The sequence below is a fragment of the Euprymna scolopes genome, chromosome 21, assembly GCF_053919585.1.
Source record: "Euprymna scolopes isolate OS-2025 chromosome 21, ASM5391958v1, whole genome shotgun sequence".
In the NCBI taxonomy this organism is placed as follows: domain Eukaryota; kingdom Metazoa; phylum Mollusca; class Cephalopoda; order Sepiida; family Sepiolidae; genus Euprymna; species Euprymna scolopes.
In genome coordinates, this window is record NC_136502.1 from 46,072,516 (window position 1) to 46,095,929 (window position 23,414).

The 23,414-nt window shown below is 34.4% G+C and overlaps 1 protein-coding gene across 1 annotated transcript; it reads right to left on the reverse strand.

Moving 5' to 3' along the window:
- Nucleotides 1–981: 981 nt before the first annotated feature.
- LOC145242205 (uncharacterized) lies at nucleotides 982–19,863 on the reverse strand. Its single transcript, XM_080105199.1, has 2 exons — nucleotides 19,765–19,863; nucleotides 982–7,501 (listed from the first exon to the last, which is right to left on the reverse strand). Exon 2 carries the CDS (start codon nucleotides 6,603–6,605, stop codon nucleotides 5,304–5,306), a length of 1,302 nt encoding a protein of 433 aa, XP_079961325.1. The 5' UTR covers nucleotides 6,606–7,501; nucleotides 19,765–19,863; the 3' UTR covers nucleotides 982–5,303.
- Between the last annotated feature and the right edge of the window lie 3,551 nt (nucleotides 19,864–23,414).

A 23,414-nucleotide genomic window follows, 5' to 3' on the forward strand; every position in this document is an offset into this window, starting at 1 on the left:
TTGGTGACTTGGGCAAAAAAAAAAAAAAAAAGACACTGCGATTTCGACCCTAACTAATAAAACTGCTCTGAGTGACTAGTTGGTATTTTTTTTGTTCCTTTTCTTTTTTATTTTGCTCCTCCAATTCATTTGGATGCTTCATAGTTAAATGTTTTAACATGTTGGTTGTGGTCATGTTAGATGGTTTTGTTCCTCGCGATATTTTAATTTGACAGACTTTGCAAAACTTCAAAAAGTTTCCATGCAAGACTTTTTTTTGGACTTTGAGGCCATATTAGAAAATTCAGTTTATCTGTAAAAAAATAAATTACTATTAAATTTTGTTTTAAAGCTAGTTACTTATTTGGATAATTAATTGAAAATAATCCGCTAAAAAAGATAAAAAGAAAAAATATAAAGGGATGGAGCGCCGAGCGGTAAATTGTACCAACCAGTAGTTAACAAAAAAAAAAAAAAAACTTATAGAATTTAATTTTTGAAACTAATGTATAAAAGTTTACACAATGAAATGCAAATATGCATTTCTTTTGAATTTTTTTTTTTTTTTTTTTTGGTTGACTGTGTTCAATTCACACATGGTTGATGCGGTTCAATATTGCTAAACTATAAGTCTTAAGTAAAATTCTATTTATAAATACTTTTTAAAATGAAATTATTTAATTAATCGTAAATATTATTTAGACATAAAAATTAATTGATTACAACACCTTTTAAAAAATATATATTAATTTCTTTTTCGTTCGGCAAAAAACTGCGTCAAACACTTTTTTTTTAATTTTCAATTTAAAATTCTAGAAAAAAGATTATATTATTCTGCTTTTAATATAATCAAATTCGGGGTTTTATCTTTCTGGAGAAAAAAAATTAAAAAATGGATTTTATTTCAATGAAATTTAAAAAAAACAACTTGACTGAATTGAATTAATTACCCTTAAATTAACGAAGGGGTTATTTAATAACTTTAGGTTTGGAAGAGATAGGTATGGGGTCGGTTTTTTTGAAACATCAAAAGAAGCCGACTACTGTCCAAATTTTGCGAAATAATACAACGTGATCAATTTCATTTTAGAGATATTTCTTTCAAAAGCCTTCTTTTAAAAAAAGAAAAAAAAGTATATTGTTCTATTAAACCTTTTACTGTTTAAATAATTTGACTTTGCTCGTTTTAAGAAAATGTAAGTTGAAAAAGCATTTTCATTCACTATTAGAAGATTTGTCAGTAAAAAAAAACAGTCGCCAAAAAGATAAGCGTTTTTTTTTTGTTTTTTGTTTTTTTTACTCGCAATGTAGAGCCCTGCCCCCTGCACTGCATACTTCTTTTCAAGTTAACTCTTTTGTAGTTTTGATCACAATAGATCTGAATGAATGAACCTTGTAAGGGAAGGGCACTAAGCATTGCCCTGTTAATAATGAATTTCTTTGGTTTCTTTTTATAACATGCTACATTTCTCTCTTGCCGTTAGAAATATCAGGACATTTTTTTCAACATCAGGATAAAAGAATCGTAATGAAGGAATCGGAAAATTAAGGTACTTTTTAACGATGCGATTCCGATTCCGATACCTCCCAAAATACACGATTCTTACGATTAACGATTCCGATTCCGATTAATCGTCCCACCACTAGTGCCTGCACATAAAATTTTTGTGGCAGGAGGTGCACAATCTCCAACCACATATCTCCTGAGTCGACATTGTTAAATACCAGTGGCAAGTGAAGCGTATGTATAGGACGACTGGAAACAAATGCTGAGATAAGCAGAGAGCACATGCAGCGCCTATAATTCCCAAATAGTCACCCATTTAGTACTAACCAGGCTCAACATTGCTTAACTTCGGTGATCTGAGGAAAACCGGTGTGTGAATATGATTGTGCCGTATATTTGGAATGTAAAGAATAAGCAATCTTCAAGACAAATTTCTATAGTTGTGTGAATGTTTGGACGTTTCCAATTTTCACATTAAGCATCACAATTAATCAGGATATGCATTAAAAGAAAATCATCATCAATGCAACTGCCATAAGAAATACATGAAAGTCAAGTATTTCAAGCCTTCATAAAACCAAACAAAATATTACATGACTCAAGTAAGTTATACAAGACTTCAAATCAGTATCAGACTTTTACCTTGAAAAATGACATGAAAAAAAACATCAGTCTCCTTGGAGTTAAGTGTTTCAACAGAAATGATTGAGGATATCTTGTTAACAACACAATGTTAATGAGTTATAACGATGATGATGATGATGATGATGATGATGATGATGATGATGATGATGATGATGATGATATAATGTACATTTGCTTAAAGAGACCAATGAATATTTTATAATTTTAATACCTGTCTGGGTGAACTAAGGATCATGATAATAAATAATTTAGGGTTAGTGTTAAGGTTAATAAATTGTGTATTTTTTTATCCTCCTTTTATCATCGTCAAGTAAATTCTAATATTTCATCAAAATCATGATTAGTCGTGTCTGGCGTTATCTTCTCTTGCGTGCATTGATGAAATTGATTGTTGTATGAATTCTCTCGAATGGTAAACAAATTTGAAAATTTTAAACAGAAAAACAAACTACTGAAACTTGGAATCGTCTTCATATTCAGTTAGACTAATCGTGATCAACGACTTTATCCGTTGCGCCACATGAAGGTTTAATCCTTATCAATGGTAATAACAGCTAAGAATAATACAAATAATTAACAGGGCTAGGACAACAGCATATTCTTTTTATTGTTTGGACTCTCGAGTGTGTATCTGTTGATATCTTATATGCTTTTATATAGAGTGATGTGGTTCTCGGTTGATTAACTGTGTCTAACTGTGTCGGATATATACTCGAGAGTCAAAACAATGATAAGAATATGCTGTTGTCATAGCCCTAATAATAAACTGGCATTTCTTTATTGTCTCATTTCAATCTATAATCAATGTTCTCTACTGGAGCAAAGAGGAAATCAAGACGACAGAGGTAAACATCTGCTTTTGGCTGAAGTAAAGCAGAATAAAACTGTTTGTTCTTTTTCATCATTATACACGTCAAAGAGATACCTGAGGCAAGATCAAGTACCAGCCAGAATTATATTCACTTTAAAAAAAGGCATGAATACTATAATTCTCATAGCTATAGGTTAAATCGGATTACTAACATTGTTTTACCGATGCACTTGACTTGGTAGAATTTGGGCTGGTAACTTATTTACAGGTTAGGGTTAGGGATAAAATGCAGACTACTGATCTGTAATAGTGTGATATTAGAAATTCTCATTAACAGATGAACTGAGATAAATCTAAGACATGCTGCAGGGCTGTTAACCTTCTGTTGCATTCTTTCTACTAATGTGCACCAAACTACAATTGTTTACAATTACACCAAACTTATTTGCACAGGCATGAACTCCACAAGAGAAAAGTATATGACATTTAATGCTTTCTAGTAAGAAAATCTAATGATCTATTTCATAGAAACCCTAAACTAAATTTGGATTTTTTAGGTTTACTGTTCTCATCTTGGTCTTGAGTCTTATACTGCAAGGACCCATGTTGTAACAGATAAAGTACTTGGTAAAATTCAGTTGTAAGTGACACTCTTCTGGAGGTTGAAGGTTCAATCCTCAGTGTGGGCGATATGAAGAATACAATTGCAAATTAAGACTTCAACCCGATCATGGTTTATAGCAGGAGAACATATTAACCCCTATGGATTAAATAAATGGTTCCATTCAAAATTTTGTGCAGATTCCCCGAGTTTGACAGAAAGATTCTCAAGTTTAACATCTGAAGAAAGTTGGAGATTACGTTGTGCAAATAACGCTCAGGATGAGAACAGTAGTCCAAATAATCGAAAGTATCAATCCTCATCTAAAAATCCAGAAAGATAAAGTTTGTTTGTCACTATTCTGAGAGTTGTAAGTTTTACCATTTTTTTCACTGAATTCTGTAGATTTTCTTCATAAAAGATGGTGAATGCACAGAGCCCTAAGAAATGAGCACAGCTTCTTTTAAAATCAAAATGCAATATATGTATTAGTGTACATGGGAATAATGTTATAAACGAAGAACAATACTAGTTAGCAAAGGAATAAAAATAGCACAATATTTAAAATCAGACTCAACTTCACTCCCAGCTAACACATTCTCTTCCTTTGACCTTCCTAAAGACTCACCCTACAAGACTATCTCTCTCAATGTTTAATATATTCAATTTTAGGAAGTTTTGTAATTGAAACAAAATATCAAATCAATTAGTGTTAATTTTTTTCTGTTCTGACTAGTATTGCGCTTGTTTTATTATTATCTTTTATCTTTAAAAAAGGTTCCATATGCATTTATAGTAAACTGAAATTTGGGGAATATTTATTAATTGATGTCTAATATCTATTGTCGAAATTTCACAAATATTACATGTATGTAAATATTCACAAAGGGCTTCTATTATGTTTTTTATGAAATTCCTTATGACTTCCTACACTTAGTAACTGTGTTCCAAAATCCATAATGATCAGTTAACTACTTTACAGTGTGAACCCTGTGCATATAAACATTTTACAGGGTGTGGCAGAAATACCTCCCACATCTTAAACTTTCAACTATATGTTGTCAGTGAACTTGTACAAGTGTCCATAATGTTTTCATTTAGTTAATAACTTGCCATTTTGTTCAGGTACCTTAATCAAGCAATTGTACCTTAATCAAGCATTCAAGCAATGTTTTCAGGTACCTTAATCAAGCATTCAAGCAATGTTTTCAGGTAACTTAATCAAGCACATTGTGCTTTTACTGTAGAAATGTTTTTGAAGAATGGTGAATCTATAACTGCAACACAAAGAGCTTTCCGAGTTCATTACAAGTTAGGACAGCTATGGGTTGCAAATTTCAGAGCTATATGTTCGGTACCTAAGAGAAAGCCCCTTGGAAGGTCTTGAAGTGCTCAAACATGAAACAGTATTTGAGCCATGAGACTTTCTGTTGCTCAGTCTCCTACACGTTCAGCTCGCAAACATGGTTTGGCCTTGGGATTACCTGATCAAACAGCCAGAAGAATTCTACAAACTGATATGCAATCCATACATACAAATTAATGATTGCTCAGAAACTGCAGAAGATCGGATGTCAAAATGTGGGAGATATTTCTGCAGCATTATATATATATATATATATATATATATATATATATATATATAGCATTTACAAATGATCGTGAATGTTCAATTATTTTGGTGTGAGTTAGACCTTCTAAAATTTTAGTCACGGTCAAGCATTATGGTTATTGACTTAACAACCGTGTTAGTCTGATCATTATTCTGAAGAAAACACAGAGTTTCTGGTATGAGTCTTTATGTGTTTCGTTAGGTTAGACTTGAAAGAAAATGATTTGCTACACATATTACAGGTAAATGGCTTCTCACCTGTATGAGTTCTTAAATGCGATTTTAACGTATACTTCTCCGCATAAACCTTGCCACAAATTTCACATTCAAATGGTTTTTCACCTGTGTGGGTCCTAATGTGGCATATCAACTTAGATTTGCCCGGAAAACTCTTGCCGCATGTTTCGCAGGCAAACAGGTTTTCCTCACCCGTGTGGATTCTCATGTGATAGGCGATGCCTGCTTTCGAGAAAAACGACTTGCTACAGATCTCACAAGAAAACAGAGTCTCTCCCATATGGATTCTCAGATGATTTTTCAACAAGATCCTACGTGAGAATCCTCGTCCGCAAGTGTCACATGCAAACATTTTTTCTCCTGTGTGCGTCCTAATGTGGATTACCAAAGTATACTTTTGAGAAAAAGTCTTGCCGCATATTTCACAATCAAATGGACGTTCGCCAGTGTGTGTCCTTATATGGATGGTCAATTTTGACTTCTCTAGAAAACTTTTGCCGCACGTCTCACAAGTGAATGGCTTTTCACCTGCATGTATCCTCATATGTTTTGATAAGATGGCTTTCAAATAGAATGCCTTGTCACAAATCTCACATGAGAACGGTTTATCTTTTGAGTGGTATCGCATGTGGTATTCATAGCTACGCTTCCTGTAGTACTTCTTGTTGCATACATCACAACAAAATATCTCGTTTTTCGTGTGAATGTTCACGTGATTCCTCAAAAGATCCGATCGTATAAAACTTTGGCCGCATGTCTCACATCTATGAGGCTTCTCTCCGGTATGCGTGCGCATATGAACTGTCAGCGTGCACTGCAGTGAAAAACTCTTGCTGCATATTTCGCAAGTAAAAGGCTTCTCACCCGTGTGAGTTCTGATGTGGGTGATCAAGCCCGACTCCCAAAAGAAAACCTTGCCACATATTTGACACAATAAAGTCTTCTTCGTGTGCATCTTCATATGATCCGCCAATTCACTTTTCCTAGAATATTTTTTGCCGCAGTTTTCACAAGCAAATGTTTCATCTCCTGTATGAGTTTTTATATGCTGCTTTAAAGTGTCTGACCGTTCAAAGTTTTCTTCACAGACTTCACAAATAAATGCTTCAACGTCAGAATGTGTTTGCATATGATTTTTAAATATACACTCAGTGGAAAAGTCAATGCCACAAACTTTACAATGAAAAGCACTTTTGTTTGTATTAGTTTTCATGTTTACTGCAGCATAAAGTTTTAGAGGCTCAAAGAGCTCTAATTTTGCCTAATTTTTTACGGCAATTTTTTCCAATGACATTCACTTTTGACACACAACAGTTGACCTTGCATAAATACAAGAGCTTCCTTCAAGCTTACTCTACATGAGTGCTTTCTTCAAGCTGCTATTGTATATACAACGACTTTCTTTCAGCTTTTATACATACAAAGCCTTTCATTGTATATACAAATGCTTTCTTTAAACTTGCTTTGTATACACCAGTGCTTTCTTCAAGCTACTTTGTATGTATAAGGGCTTTCTTAAAGATGTCTTATTATACACAAGATCTTTCTTAAAGATGCATCTACCAGTGCTTTCTTTAAGCTTACTTTATAAACACAAGTACTTTCTTGAAACATACTTTATATACACAAGTACTTTCTTAAAGCTTACTTTATTAACAGAAGTGCTTTCTTTAAACTTATTGTATTTACACATGCTTTCTTTAAACTTACTTTACACAAGTGTTTTCTCTAAGCTTACTTGATATATATAAATGCTACCTTAAAGCTTACTTTAAATACACAAGTGCTTTATTTATGCTTCTTTTCTATATACAAAGCCTTTTTCATCATTCTTTTGTATATAACAAGGACTTTCTTCAAGCTTTGGTCATACATAAAAGTGCTTACTTTGTATATATCAGCGTTCACTTAATTCAGACTAGTGCTTACCGTATTGATCGTCCATATGAATTTGGTAAATAATTTACACTTGTCCATTCCCAGAAATAGATTAAGGATTTCATCATTTTCAAAATAATCTGGAAAACATTTTACTACCTAAATATCGATTCCGCAGTAAACTGAAAAATTCCAAGTTCCCAATATGAATATTTTTACCATATTTGATATCTGAAAAGAGAAAGGATATCATGTTTGTACTTCAAGATATTTTTTATGATATTTTTAGTAAATATTTAAACAAGAAAGGAAAATCTTGTGATATCTGAAGATGAAATTATGTTTGAAATTTCAAATAAAATGTGTACACCTTCATGCAAAATATGTATTGAAAAAGTAATTTTTTTCTCTTGGCAAAACAAAAAGAAGAGGATAATATGAAAATAAAATATGTATGAAATACTTTTATAAGCCAAATTATAATGCAACCTTATGCAAATATTTATTTATTATTATTATTATTTTTAATAATATTTCAGCGATATATGTCAGAATCATCATCAGAATTTACCAGAAATATTAATTTTAAACAAATATTTGTTTATTTTACATAATATTATGTTGTAATTTGGTTTATAAATGTATTTCATACACATTTTATTTAAAAATTTAAACACTAATATGGCAAAAAACACAACTTTAACTTTCATATCACACACACCAAGCATGATCTTCCGGCATTAGAAAATATTACTACAGGTTTAACAATACACAGATTCTATGCTAACTTTTTTCCATAGATGTATAAAATTTTCTATAAATATATAAAATTCTGATGGTGTATATTGTCGAAATATTAATTTTTAACAAATAAATATTTGTTTATTTTACATAATATATCATTGTATTTCATACATATTTTATTTTAAAATTTAAACAACGCTTATATCACAGAAAACACAACTTTGACTTTCATAAAGAAAAGGTTTTTGTTTTATTATGTTAGCAGTATAAGATTGAAATTCATAAAGCCGTTTTTTTATATTTGAAATTCATAAAGACACTTTTCAAACATGGAATACTTTGTCTACTATGCTCAAATTGATTATATACCAAATGGAACTGCAACAAAGAAAGACAAATAAAAGATGAAGAAAGATGACAAAATCTTCAAATGGAACGACAAAGAAAAATTCCATTGGAACAAAAACAAAAAATGAATACAGATTACTGTGACATCAACAACAGAATGAACGACAGGAAAATACAAAAGAAAAACTACTGCAATACAAGAAAAATTCCTGAAGCTGTTAAACTTCTAACAGAGCTATTTAGCCCTAAAACTCCTCTGAGCAACAAAAGGAGGAAATGTCTAAATTTAACAAGGAAAGACAATGAAGACTACTTCACGTTTGTATCAGTCTTAAATAAATACTATGACGATTTCAAACTTAGTGCAAATGACTTTAAATGCTTCATAATCGTACAAGGACTGTTAAAGTCAGAGAAATTAGATGAGGAATGCAAACCCAGATGGAAGAATTAAATTTAACATTACAAAAAAAAAAAGAAAAGATTTTTTCACTCTCTTACAAAGGCAATAAAAATCAGGAAAAAAACTCCACCAAATCCCTATTTTCGCTGCAAGGCCCTTTATTAGATTAGAGGTTGCCCACACGGTTGTAAAACTTGTCTGATTTGTAATGAAGTTGGGCATAAGAGTTTACATTACAGAACTAATAAAGGAAATAAAATTTAGGTTAAATCTACAAGAAGAAACGAACAGGGCGAAAGAAATATAAGAAAGTACATACAAGTAAAAATTCTGAATAAAAAGGTCAAATTAAAACTGGACTCTGGGCCTGATTTGTCCATAATAAAGTTGCATACACAGAAAAGATTGAATAAATAAACCATGATAAAAACTAAGAAAATAGCCAAATGGGTTATTGGTACAAATATTAAATTTGAAAGTAAAATTAATGTGAACGTTACATTAAAAGGAACTACTAAAAAATTTTAAATGTTCGTGTTAAGAAAGGCTAATAATTTGATTAGCACAGACTGAATGAAGGGTAAAAAAAGTTTTGGAATCTTCTTTTTTTTTTTAACTGGTATTATCATTGTTTAATTTGTTTCTATTTAATTATTGAAAAATATATTTTTAAAATTGTATGAAAAGAAAACTATTTATTAGAATAAACAATACTAAAACAATAAAAAATAATATTTATTGGCAATATTGAAAAAAAAACTTTATTTATTATATTTACTTTTAATATATAAATAAACGCGAATATTACATGAAAAAAACCGAACTCTTATACATGGCGACGATTTTCATTCAATCACTGCCTTGTTTGACTTTAGGTCTTCGTGTCAGAAGAGTACAATGAGCTAAACTGCCAAATGATAATAATAATACTCTGACATCATTAGGTAAATGAACTACTCCCGGTTTCGATTATTCTAGCATATTCACACATTTCAAATATGGTTTTCTTAAGATGAGATCCACAATACTAAATAGATTTTAACTAAAAATGGTTCCTCATTTACTATTAAAAACAAAACAAATAAGGAGCAATACGAGGAAAACAACTCCTCGGACTCGACGAATATTTCAGAAAAACTAAGAGACCCAGAGACCAATCCACTAGCAACAGAAACAATACTAATTCTGCTGATACTGGGCCTCCTGCTAAAAAAAGTCGGATGGAAAACGATATACCGACTATGGAAACAGAGACAAGCCAAGAAGAAGGAGGAAGTAATGGAGGAGGGATGTGGACAGCCTCAGCAATTGGAACAATAAAACCAAATGGAGAAAGAGATTACTCACGAAAATTCACATTCCGTAATCGGTTCAGGAACGTATTAAAGTCGGACAATATGAACGACCAAGCAATACACTTCGAGGCACCACAAAAAATAACACAATGAAATAACCAAACAAACTGGAACCAAATACTACTGAAAGGATACGGACAATCATGATATCATATGATACCGTACCATCTAACAACATGGGTAAAAGAACTGGAGGCAGAAGCGGCCTTTACAATGGCAACAGCATATAGAGTGCAAGCAATAAGGGTCTTCATCGATGACATAGTCTGTCAAGAAATAACGGACAGTAAAGGCGAAACAAGGTACATACCATCACCAGCACCCAAATTCTACTTATACGAAGACTATGGTAAATACGTAGGATTCAGCAATTTACTCGACATTTCACAAACAGAAACTGGATAGAATGCAAACCAGTAGATTATGACGCAGCGAAATTACCAACTTACACACACAGATACTGGATGCCAGCAGGATTAGCAAAAGATTATTTACATAATTTTATCGCATTTTGTTTAAACCTTCGACCTCATCATTTGCACAGAGCACAGGTTAGAAAAGGACAATTAGATCCTAGATGGAAACCGTACTATAGGATAGTAAAACAAACGGGACCAGTGACATATAAAATATGGGATCAACTGACGAATAGAACGAAGAGGGTTCACGCGTCAGACATCTGTTAAGCCAATATTAGGGAGTGGAAAATGCCTAATATACAGACAGATAGACCTGTAAGGAAAGCCACCCTGATAGATCCGGAAGGAGATTGGGAAGATACGGATAGGTGGGCTGATGAGGTAGCGGATGAACAGGAGTTAGAGTTAGAATTTGAGGTAGAGAATACCGACTCGCTACCAGAGATAACAACTACGCCTCCAGATTCGGAAGGTTGGGAATCTGAAGATGATATTCCACTATCGGTACTGAGAGATAAAGAGGCTGGTAATGAGAATAGGGCTGAAGAATCAGAGAGCAATGCGATTCTGTCGACACAGCCCCCAGAGGTAATAGGCGATGTTAGGGGACCTAGACTTTTGCGAAGCAGTGTAAGACGACCTATCAATGTTATCTCTAAAACGGGGAAAGTTACAAATAGCGATGAAGAGGATAAGGAAGACGAAGAGGATGAAACTGATTCTTTCGTTAAGTTATTTATGGAACTGGAATTGAGTGACTAAAAATAAAATGGAACAAATAATAAAGGAACGTTACTATGTGTACTTTTAGGATGCGGCGTCTCATAATGATGATGGCGGTGATGGTTGGATTGACAGTAGCGTTACGCCACACACACAGCACGGTATTTAAGAAGACCAGTGAGGTAACGATTACTCATTCTAAGTGGATCCTGACGTTCGTCATTGATCTGAGAGCGTATCAGAAGGTTCAAATGGAACTAGAAGACGAAGTTAACTTAGTAGCACACTTAAAGCTGCAGATGCAAAAAAATCAATCAAAACTTGGGATAAATTCTAATACAGCGTTATTTGTATCACTAGGAGGATGGTTAGATAAGATGGAACAAAGACTCCGATACATTGGAGGATATTTTAGGGATATTGGATTGCTAGCAGCAGATGGGACCCAAAAACGAGTTAGAAAGAGATCTATACTTCCTTTTGTAGGTAAAGCACTACACGTATTATTCGGGACCGTATCGGAGAGTGACACAGAAGTATTAAAAAGGCATATAAGCAGTTTAGAGGAAAATCAACAGAAGATAAAGCATGTCATAGAGGAAAGCTTATCAATAGTGAACGTTACTAGATACGAACTGACAGAACATAGACAAAGAATAAACTGGCTATCCCATACAGTTGTCAGCCTAAACGAAAGTTTGACTTTTATGGCTAGAAGAATAAGTATGGTAGAGGTTGTAACTAAGCAAATACTGGAATTGATGACGATGACAAACCAACTCGACTCATCAATTCAGTTATTGACAGTGGCAATGGAACATGTTAGGACACAATTAGATTTACTTTCATTAGCGCACATGTCACCGAGCATCATACCCCCCCCCCCCAAAGACTTAAAAACAATACTTGGGATGCTTCAGGCAGACTTGCCACATACTTTACGCTTACCAGTAGATCCAAAGAAGAGTCTATGGGAATATTATAAAACCTTGAGTTGTGCTACGATGTTACAAAATGATAAGATTTACGTAATGGTTGAGTTACCTTTATTGGATAGAAATAGCGACTTCGAAGTATTTAACGTAATTAATTTACCGATACCGTTTCCTACTAATGTCACTGAGAGGAGAGCAGTAGCAAGGTACAAAGTTGAAACCGAAGGAATAGCTTTTAACCCAGCCCGAACCAAATTCATAGTGTTGTCACCTAGCGAAGCACTAGCGTGTAGCATGAATGCACTAAGAGTTTGTGCAGTGGAAAGTCCCATCTATGCAACTAACGGACACAAGTTATGCGTAGTTCAATTATTCCAAGGTAATGAGGAGGGGATTGATAAATATTGTGGAGCAGAGGTGTCGATTGATATACTAACCCCCCAAGCTATACATCTATCTGATGGTGTTTGGGCAGTTGCCTCAACTAGTGAACGGAAGTTGTCGAAAGTCTGTAAGGGACGGCAACAAGGGGATATACTTATTCATCCACCTATGACCATTATAGATCTACCTATGAGTTGTGCAGCGTTTGGCCCAACTCTAGAGATCTTGCCGTCCTACAGATTTATAGAGAAGTTTGAACTCAGAAATGACTGTCATTAACTAGAATACCGCGTGTAAATTGGTCAAAGGTATGGACACCTATCACTAAGGAATTTCCGAAGATAAAAGCTCGCGAAATTCCACCTCTTTTGAAACTGGACGGAAAGATCGATATGAGCGAGTTATTAGATGAGTTACGAGCAGTGAAGGATGGTAATGAACCAGAAAAATGGCGATGGGAAAAAGTAAGTAAATGGTTAATTCCTACAATAATCATCTTGGTCGTGATAATGATAATAGCTTTTCTAGTGTATGGGAAAAGGAGAGTTAGCGACATCAATAGCCTCCTAAGGGCTGGAAAAGATGCTAATAAAATAGATAAGGACAAGAGTAACCCTCAATTAGAGCGCTTAAAAGGAAAAGTCCATTCGTTGTTTGAAATGAATAGGGATGAGCATGAAGTGAGGGACGCTACCGTGGTTTCTGATAAAAACACCAGACCTGATCAATCTGGTACAGAATCAAGACTACCAGTGAACCCCGCATCTAATACCCTACCAACGTTGGAGATACATATGTGAAGAAGCCAGATAACCAAGAAAGAGCCATGGAATGAAATCCGAGGAAAAATGGACTATTGACTAAATAGTTGCATGCATTGAAATGTGTATATGTATATATATAAAAAAAAAAAAAATTAATGAGGTTTATGGACAATCGTATGAACTGAAAGCAGATTTGAAAAACGCTAAACTCTAAAAGAGAACTTTTTGCATGTGCATGAATGATAAAGTTTTTTTTCTTTAAAAACGAATCCAATTGATGAACTATTATAAATTGTAAAACAACAAAGAGCCATGGTATTAAGGCCCAGAAAGAAGAAGTGGGTTAGAAAAAAATATTGAGTCCAATATTGTTTCTTTTAAGTGGGGGAGGTATGTAACCAAGTTATGGGGTTGATATGCCGTTGTAGAGAAAGAGCCAAAAGAACGAAAAAATAGGACGATCAAATGACTCTGTGGTTAGAACAGACAAAGGAAAAAGTATGTCAAGAGATACTTATTGTTGTAACGGTCAGAGTTTGGAGTGAGCTGGCTGTTTATTTTGAAACACAGAATTCGAGATGAAATGACAGGCGGTTGTTTATTTTAGAAAACAAGGTTTGAAAGCTGATGACAGGCAAGTTTTCTTGTTGTAAACAAATACAAACTCGTGATGTTTAAAGGGCATTGATGGATATGTATATATTCCTCGAACACAGTAAACAGAGGAGAGAAGAAAAGGAACAGAGAAGAGAAGGAGAAGAGAGAATTCGATTTTGGCGAATTCAGATGGTGTTAAAGTCGGGCAGAGAGGGCTTTTGACTTGAAACACGTATCTCCAATGGCCGAAAAACTTATCTGAACTCGAGTCACAAGCTACCGTTTTAAAATAGCTACAGCCAACTTCCTTCAAACTCTGAAATATTATTAGACCATTATTATTGTGAATAAACCCAGATTAATTGTTTATTCGTGTGTGGAATCATTTTAATTTCCTTTTTCACCACACTAAAATCCACGGCTCTCTTATCGGCGATGCTCGCCGGTAAGCGGGTACACAATGACAGGTCCGGAGTATAAATTTAGACGATCAACTGATAATTCTGTCACTACCCATACCAGCAACATTAAAACGGCTAAGAATTATCACCGGCAGTGGTCACTGGAAGGACGAAAATAGTGAGCTGCAAACCGCCAGAGTCGGGTCGTTTTCAGGCTGTCGTAATTGGAGTGGAAGAATTCTGAGGTCGACGATCGTCTCAACCGACTGGCTGAAGGGGGTGACACCTGGAGGGGTTCATCTGGAGGTAAACTCCAATGTAACACCACATGGTGCAGCGGCTCGAAGAATACCAGTGGTTATCAAGGTAAAAGTGAAAGCCAAATTAGAAAGACTGGTGAAAAAGAAGGTGATTTAACCAGTGAACGAGCCAACATCATGGGTAAGTGCCTTATCACTGGTAATCAAAAAAATGGAAAATTACGGATATGTATTGACCCCAGATCATTAAATAAGGCTCTTAAATGGGATCATTTCCAGTTACCGGTACTGGACGATCTCCTCCCAGAACTTGCTGATAGCAAAGTTTTCTCAACTCTTGATCTAAGGGATGGATTTTGGCACCTTAAGTTAGATGAAGCCAGCAGTCGCTTGACCACTTTTGCCACTCCATATGGTCGGTTTCGATGGAAGGTTTTACCATTTGGAATTGCTCCAGCCCCGGAAATATTTCAAAGAGAACTATATAATAATATGGCCGATTTGAAAGGAATCATCAACAAAACAGACGATTTTCTGGTGGTCGGGATTGGTAAAACGATGGAAGAAGCAACAGAGGACCATGATAGCCGAGCACTTACAGACACAGAAACCCGATATGCACAGATTGAGAAAGAACTATTGGCAGTGGTTTATGCCTGTGAACGGTTTCACCAATACACATTTAGTCAACAGGTTACAGTACTGACTGATCATAAACCATTAGAAGCAATAATGAAAAAAGAATTGGGGAAATGCCCAAAGCAATTGCAAAATATGTTAATGTGGTTGCAAGTTTACAATGTGATTGTTCTATACCATCCTGGTAAGAAGATGTTCCTAGCAAGCACATTATCAAGGGTATACATTCATGGAGTGAGCAATGAATGTATCGATGATGATGATGATGGCCAGGAAACAGAATATATTCCAGTGACAGAGGGAAGGTTGCTCGAATTACACTCAGCCACAAAAGAAGACAGATGTATGCAGATGTTACAGCAAGTAATTGTGGAAACATGGCCAGAAGACAAAGTACATCTTGATCCAGAGGTAAGACCATATTTCAGCATGCGGAATGAAATGACGGTACAAGATGGATTAATATTCAGAGGAAACCGAGTAGTAGTACCAACAACACAGCGAGCAGTGTTAAAAGAAAAATTGCATTCCACACACCTAAGGGGTCGAAGGATGCTGCAGAAGAGCAAGAGAATGCTTGTACTGGCCAAATATGAATAGTGACATCAGAGACTTTGTCTCAAAATGGCCAACATGCAGGAAATATGAGGTAGCTAATCCTGCAGAGCCTTTAATGGTTCATGAAATTCTGGAGAGACCCTGGGCAAAAGTAGTAGATCTCTTTAGCTTTGCAGATAGGGACTATCTCTGCACCGTTGATTATATGAGAAATTTCTGGGAAATTGACCATCTCCCAACTACACAATCTAGAACGGTGATCACTAAGCTTAAGCACCATTTTGCACGACATGGGATACCAGATCAGGTGGTCACTGATAATGGACCACAGCTTAGTAGTCAAGAATTCTCCACCTTTGCAAGAAAGTGGTGTTTTGCACATACACCCGTCAGTCCTTACAATAGCAAGACAAATGGAAAAGTAGAATCTGCTGTAAAGATAGCAAAGAACCTTTTCCAGAAATCAATGGAAGATAAGGCTGATCCATACCTAGTGATGCTGGATCACAGGAATACGCCAGCCAGGGGTCACTTATCACCTGCGCAGAAGCTAATGTCAAGAAGAACAAAGACACTTCTTCCAACCAGAGAGGACCTACTCAGACCAGAACTACACAAAAATCTAAGCAAAACAGTTAAGTGGGACAGCAGAAAGCAAAAGCATTATTTCAACCGGAAAGTAAAACCACTTCAGCCAGTGCAACATGGAGATGTGGTACGTATTAAACCACACATAAAAGGTTAGCGAGAGTGGAAGAAGGCAGATGTGTGGCAGAGACTTGATGAAAGGTCATACCATGTCAAAGTTGATGGGGAGTTGCTCTGACATAATAGGGTGGATTTAAAAAAAACAGTAGAAGCACTCCCATCACCATCATTGATCCCTCAGTCATACCAAAGCCCTAGTGAGGAGGCACCAATAACTGAACTGCCAAGTATAGAAGGGGTTTGTAATTTGCAAACACCTCGGCTCGAAAGTAATGGAAGAAGGCAGATGTGTGGCAGAGACTTGATGAGAGGTCATACCATGTCAAACTTGATGGGGAGTTGCTCTGACATAATAGGGTGGATTTAAAAAAAACAGTAGAAGCACTCCCATCACCATCATTGATCCCTCAGTCATACCAAAGCTCTAGTGAGGAGGCACCAATAACTGAACTGTCAAGTATAGAAGGGGTTTGTAATTTGCAAACACCTCAACTCGAAAGTAATAGAAAAGAAGGAATGAGGCCGGTGACACCATCCCCAGTAAACCAAAATACTGAAGGAATGAGGATGACACGTTCAGGGAGGCTAGTAAGGAATCCGGCTAGATTCAAAGACTATGCAAACTAATTGAGTCCAAGTGAAAATGGCAGAATAATCCCTGTTAGGCCGGAGGGTAGTCAGCCCAGTGAAGGCCTAGGTCACAAGGACAAAGCATTGTTTTGTTTTTGTATTTTAGTTATTTTGTGTTTTTGTTAGTGGATCTTCTTTCTTTGTTGTTGTTCTTAAAAGGGGGAAGATGTTGCATGAGGAACTAATCTCAGGTTACACCGCTAGAGTAACGTCGCTTGGAGGTGACAGACTTGTATTGTAAATAATGGTGCGAGAATAAAATAAGATGCCGGTAAATCAAGTGTACGCATTGTGTTGTTTTCATTAATGGGAATCCGCATGCGAAGATAATGAAACAGAAATAAATAACACAAAAATATATGAAAATCAAAACATTTATTAAATAAAAGTGTATCAAAATATAATTTTAATGTATTAATTTAATTTCTTTTCAATGAGTGATTTAATGCATCAAAATATAATTTTAGTTTGACAAGTTTGTCAATGTAGCAAAATAGAATTTTAAAAACATGAAACGTTTATAGAGGTTTAAGAATATTTTTTTTTTTTTACAGAAAGATTTTTTTTCAAAGTAAGATTGTATAAACATATATAAAAATTTAAAAACATGAAACACTTATAGAGGTTTAAGGATAACTTGTTTGCTTTTTTTTAACACAAAGATAGTTTGTTTTTCACAGTAAGATTGTATAAACATATATATCAAAATATAATTTTTGTTTGTCAATGCAGCAAAATAGAATTTTAAAAACATTAAACATTTATAGAGGTTTAAGAATAATTTGTTTTTTGTTTTGTTTTGCTTCTTTTTTTTGTACAGAAATATTGTATGAAAATGTAGCAACATATAATTTTAGTTTGCACGCACTTTTAGAAAAGGAAGAGTTATCGACCCCTGTTCTTTGGCTGGCAAGTGACATCTGTCGACGGTTCTTGAAACTAAAATGCACACATTCGCCTCATGTCACTGTCATGCAGAAGTGAAAAAAAAAAACTACTTAATCAAATTAAGTGATGTTTTATGTATGAAAACTTTATTCCATAACAAGTACGTACAATATAATTTATTTTCAATGTTTTCATTTTTTAATGTCTTGACTAGACTGTACAAGTACCCTTAATTGAGACACTTTAGAAAATTTCCGCTAGGCCCAACCTAAAGTTAACTTTAGAAACGAAGACGATTCTATGAAAATACAACTAACTAGGCACCGCCAAAACTGGGGGGGGGGCAGGTCAGTACTTTTTGACGGACCGTCTTTTTAAAAATCTACCAAAAATCAGGTAATTATCCGATCAATACGAAATTTTCAGCGATTATTAAGAGAAGAATGAACTTTATAACAGTCTACTTATTTTTCATAAACGATATTTATATATATATTTTTTTTGCTTACAACCCCCCCTTGTTTTGAAGTGGGAACAAATATGCTTAAAATAATCATCTGAAACTGAACTCAACATATTGTGTTGTTGTAAGGGACAGAATTATAGATTAAAAAAAAAAAAAATTGTTTGCATACCTTATTTTGACGTCTGAATATCAGAACTTCGATTGTGTTTAATTATCCCGCTTTTGAGTTTTGAAGTGTGAAATTCGGTGAATATGTTAAGTAAAATAATTAATTTAAGTTAAGCAAAACAAAAAAATTTTTTTTTAATATTTATACGAAAAAAGCCATTTTAAAATCTTTGATAAATAAATTAACAATTTTGTTTAGCGAGCCGAATAATGCATGACCATTATTAAACAGGGCATGCTTTGAAGAATCGATACAAAAAAAAATTCGATAAATATTGTGCCCTTTGTGTTTAAAATAGCATCATTTTTTTCGATCCCGTTTGAAAACGTTTGCCGCCTTTCGACTACGGTGGACCAAACGCGCGGAAATAATTTTTTTTTATTCTGCTTTAAATTCCCCCCCCCCCCATTTTGGGGAGCCTGGCCCCCCACACACATACACATTAAAAACCAAACTCATACAAATGGTCACCCATCTGTACTGGCCAGCCTCAGCTTAATAATACATTGAAATTTTCGTCACTGAAAAATAAGTTATTTTGGCCTGTTTGGTCTTCCATAGTTTGCTTCTTATCAAACGCAAACGTAAACAGTGTCGATTTAGACTCTAGATCGGCGCGAAATAACCGGTTACCTATATGAATAAGTGGAATTATTTGAAATCCAGGTACTTATATTATAATATTTTTGCATATTCTCATAGAAAATCATTCTAAATCTTAGTTAGACAATAAATAAATTAATTAATTATTTCAAAAACCTTTTCTTTTTTAATATTTATGTACGTTTTTTGTGCAAGACAAAAAATGTCAATTGTTAACTTTTTGGGAAAATTTAACATTTAAAATTTAATTAAAAATAGTAGAAAAAGTTTTACATTATTCTGTTTTCTATATGATAAAATTCAGGGTTTTATCTTTCTGGAAAAAAAAAGTTACTCAGAAATGATGGATTTTAATAAATGTTATTTCGTTTTAAAAAACAACAACTTGATTTTGCGGCCATTTTTGGCGGTGCCTACAACTAACAATAATCTGGTAATTTCCACATATTTTACAAACATATAAATAGCAATTGACATTTCACAATACAAATAATACTTACGATCTAATTGAAATCACACTTTTTTCATTGCGAAAATAAAGAATGAAAATTTTACTGAACGATTTAAAGAAAACAAAACCCAAGAGAGGCAATTAGTCGGTGTAGAAGAAAAATTAGTTCCTTGTAAATAAAACATCCCTTTAGTTAAACGCACGAAGGAAGGCGGGGGTAGCGGTGGATGGCTAAGTGATTAACGACACGGACAGACAATCTGCCCATTCTACGGAAACGCTTTCACCTAGGATGTTGGCAACCTTCATGTTGTCCATCTTGTCTTTCTAGAAATGATTATAAATAGAAAGTATCGTGGAAACCAATGCCAATTATAGAATGAAATGACCTTTCTAGCAATAAAAATATGAGACAACTTCAGACAAGATAATATGCGTGTATGTTTTCCTTGCCTAACTGCAATTTGTTTCCCAATCATATTCGCTCCAAACAAGACAAATTACCACTGAGGCGTAAGGGGCTTAGGGACACTCTAAGTAGTGAGTTGAAAAGCGAAATGTTTGTTCACATTACATTGAAACTTTTGCATGTTAGTATAGTCAGAGAAGTAGGATACAAGGAGAAAATTGTAAAGTCTACCAGTTCGAGAGAAGAAACTTGGATCGAGGCACTTCTATCGTGAAGGGATGGGATTTTTCTGCTTGTTGCGTTAATCGGAAGTTACGTCGATAGGATATCGGCGCTACAAGTTCGTTGCATATTGAATTAATATTTTGGTATTTGTCCAGAATTCACCTTGTATTAAAAACAAAACAAATGATGTATGCACTCGTGATGGACAGAAAATATCGTACACCAAAAATCATGTAAAATGATAATATAGTTTCATTTTTTTATTAAGAAACTATGAGAGACGACATTATGATGCCACCTTGAAACAGGCTGAAGGAACCAAGGAGATTACTACAAATAATTCAAACTTGCAATATTTTAAAAGTTATTCTTAAAGGGTGGAGGCATTATAAAAATTTAAATTCGCTTAAACATGATTTACTTTGATGCATTCGTTTTTTTTTTTTTTGTTTTGTTTTTTCATCTTCATAGTTATTGTTGTTTCACCACATTTCGGCCAACTCATCCTCTGGCCTTCTTCAGGTGGTTAACTGCGATGGGATAGAAATGCTGAGTCTTGTAATTGTATCCTCAGTAATTACTACCTTCCATAGTTGCTGTTGTCTCACCACAGACTCTGGACTGCTTTTGGTAGGATTAAAACCGCTATCTTCAGACAATCCTCACCTGGAACTGTAGAGACTCAACGCCTCTGTCCACTGAATCATGGGCCTCAAAGGGCGATCAGTGTTGGATTTTTTGGTCTTATAAATCCAATTTTGTGTTCTTATCTGGTCTTCCAAATGGTATTATATATTATTTTATTTTTATTTTTATTTCTTGTTTTTTTTGGGGTTTTTTTTTTCAATCCTTTCAGATGAAGCTCCATAATTGGTGCATTTCATTTTTTTCATAGTTCGCAAAAAGAAAAAAAAGAAAATGAATGCACCAATTATAAAGCTTCATCTCAAAAGAGTCCAAAAGAAAATAAAAATAAAATAATACATAATGATTTTCTTTATGAAAATAAAATTACTTGATCAATTTATATCATTTTTGGTACACAATACTTTCTTTTCATCGTACAGAATTTTCTTTATTTTGTTGGAATTTTTTTGTACCAATAATAGTAAACCCCCCCCCCCCGTTTACTTTTATTATTTTCATTCTGGTTCTTATATTTGATATTTTGTATTTCGTATCCTTTATGATTCTTAGTTTCGTATATTTTGGGTTTGTATGAAACTCCCTTTAATTTGAAGAAAAGGAAAATGCTAGCTCCTTGATGACGTCACAAGCTCAACACGAATTTTGGCCTCTTTTTGGTTCCAGCGACGTGGAGAGTGGATGCAGATTCATTGCCCGGTGCAGACAAGGAATTTTGGAGCCTCCTTCAAAGAAGAGAACCCGGCAAGAATACCCCGGACATGCGACGAGGCATGCTTCTGAAAACTATCTACGTGGCTACGGTCTGCGCGTATTTGGAAGAAATGTAATTTTTTAAGAAAACTTTATTTTGCGTTGCTACAGTTTGCACGTAAATGGAAGGAGAGAAATTTCTAAAAGGACTTTAAACGAGAAAAAAAAAAAAGAAAAAGGCACGTGCTTGACTGGCTTTCAATTTGTGAGTACGTTCCTAAAATTTATTACATATGAGAGTGTGATTAGGAACTACTATTTTGAATCATAATATTGTGTTCGTTCATGGATACAACATCTTCATTATAAGAACCAGTGTTATTTTTTTCATTATACCGTTCTTTGAATTTAATGCCTGCAAAGAGAAAAATTTGCAACTAACTTAAATATGAATAAAATCTCTTATTTGTTTTGAAACAAGACCTTTATATTTTATTCTTTGCCCCCCCCTTTTTATTTCATGCTTTTATTTTTTTTCAGGCTAGTCACTTTCGCATCGAATTTATCTGGAAACGAGATAAATTTCCAACAATTTTTGTTTTTTAATATAAGGCAAAATCGGGACAATAACCAATGTTTTGTTCATTCACTTTCAATGCGATATTTATTAAAATAAAAAATAAGGGAAAACTATAATTAATTTGAAATAATCTTTAAAATAACTGTAACCGCAGCTAACTTCTTATCGCATAAAAGTGCATACACAAATTTTATTCGTTAAAGCTAATTCCAACAGTTCCTAACATTACAATTGGATCTATACCTTTTGGTGTGACCGGGCTTTTCTGACTGAAGCACTTGTTAGCAATTGCATTGTTAAACTTGCACATGGCATCTTTCCTCCTCTTCTCCTACTCAGAAAAAAAAGGGGGGGCATTTAGGCATGTAGTAGGAGTAATACAAAACGTAACTTACACAAGCAACAGCATCACTGTTTATCCTGTCATGTGACGAAATCAAAGAATGAAAGACAAAAGAAAATCATTCGTCGAGAAATGGCTTATTAATATACCTATAGCATTAATTTGTACATGAAGACAGTGACGGTTGTATAAAAGAACGAATGGGAAAGCACAGAGCAGTAGTTTTTTATGGACAGCTGAGAGAGATAGAGAGAGAACCAATGGTGATGGCTACAGTTGACATTAGGAGGTGGCAAGGAGGAGTGTGCGAGCCTTTCCTAGTCTCACACAAAAACACACATTCACATTTCAAGCTATATTACTTGTCATATACATAGGCGCACACAAACATACGCGCCCACGTCCACACACGTACATATATTCATGAATATATGTACGTGTGTGGACGTGGGCGCGTATGTTTGTGTGCGCCTATGTATATGACAAGTAATATAGCTTGAAATGTGAATGTGTGTTTTTGTGTGAGACTAGGAAAGGCTCGCACACTCCTCCTTGCCAGGGTGCTTGTACATTATAGTTTGATATCAACAAATGTATTTCAAAGTAAAAAATATTATTATATGCTAACATATCATGTCAAAATTAACAAAAATTTTAAAAACTACAGAAAATGATCAAGTAGAAAAATAATTATAAGAAACAATAAAATTTACCAAAGAATTTCATTGGTTTCTTCTATCGCAGCTTAAGAGCCAAACAATGAAGCGAACATAGCAAATTTATTCCAGGAGAGCGCCAGGCTGA

Coding starts and splice junctions, on each gene's coding strand:
- LOC145242205 (XM_080105199.1), bottom strand. CDS start 6,605: ATGAAAACTAATACAAACAAAAGTGCTTTTCATTGTAAAGTTTGTGGC.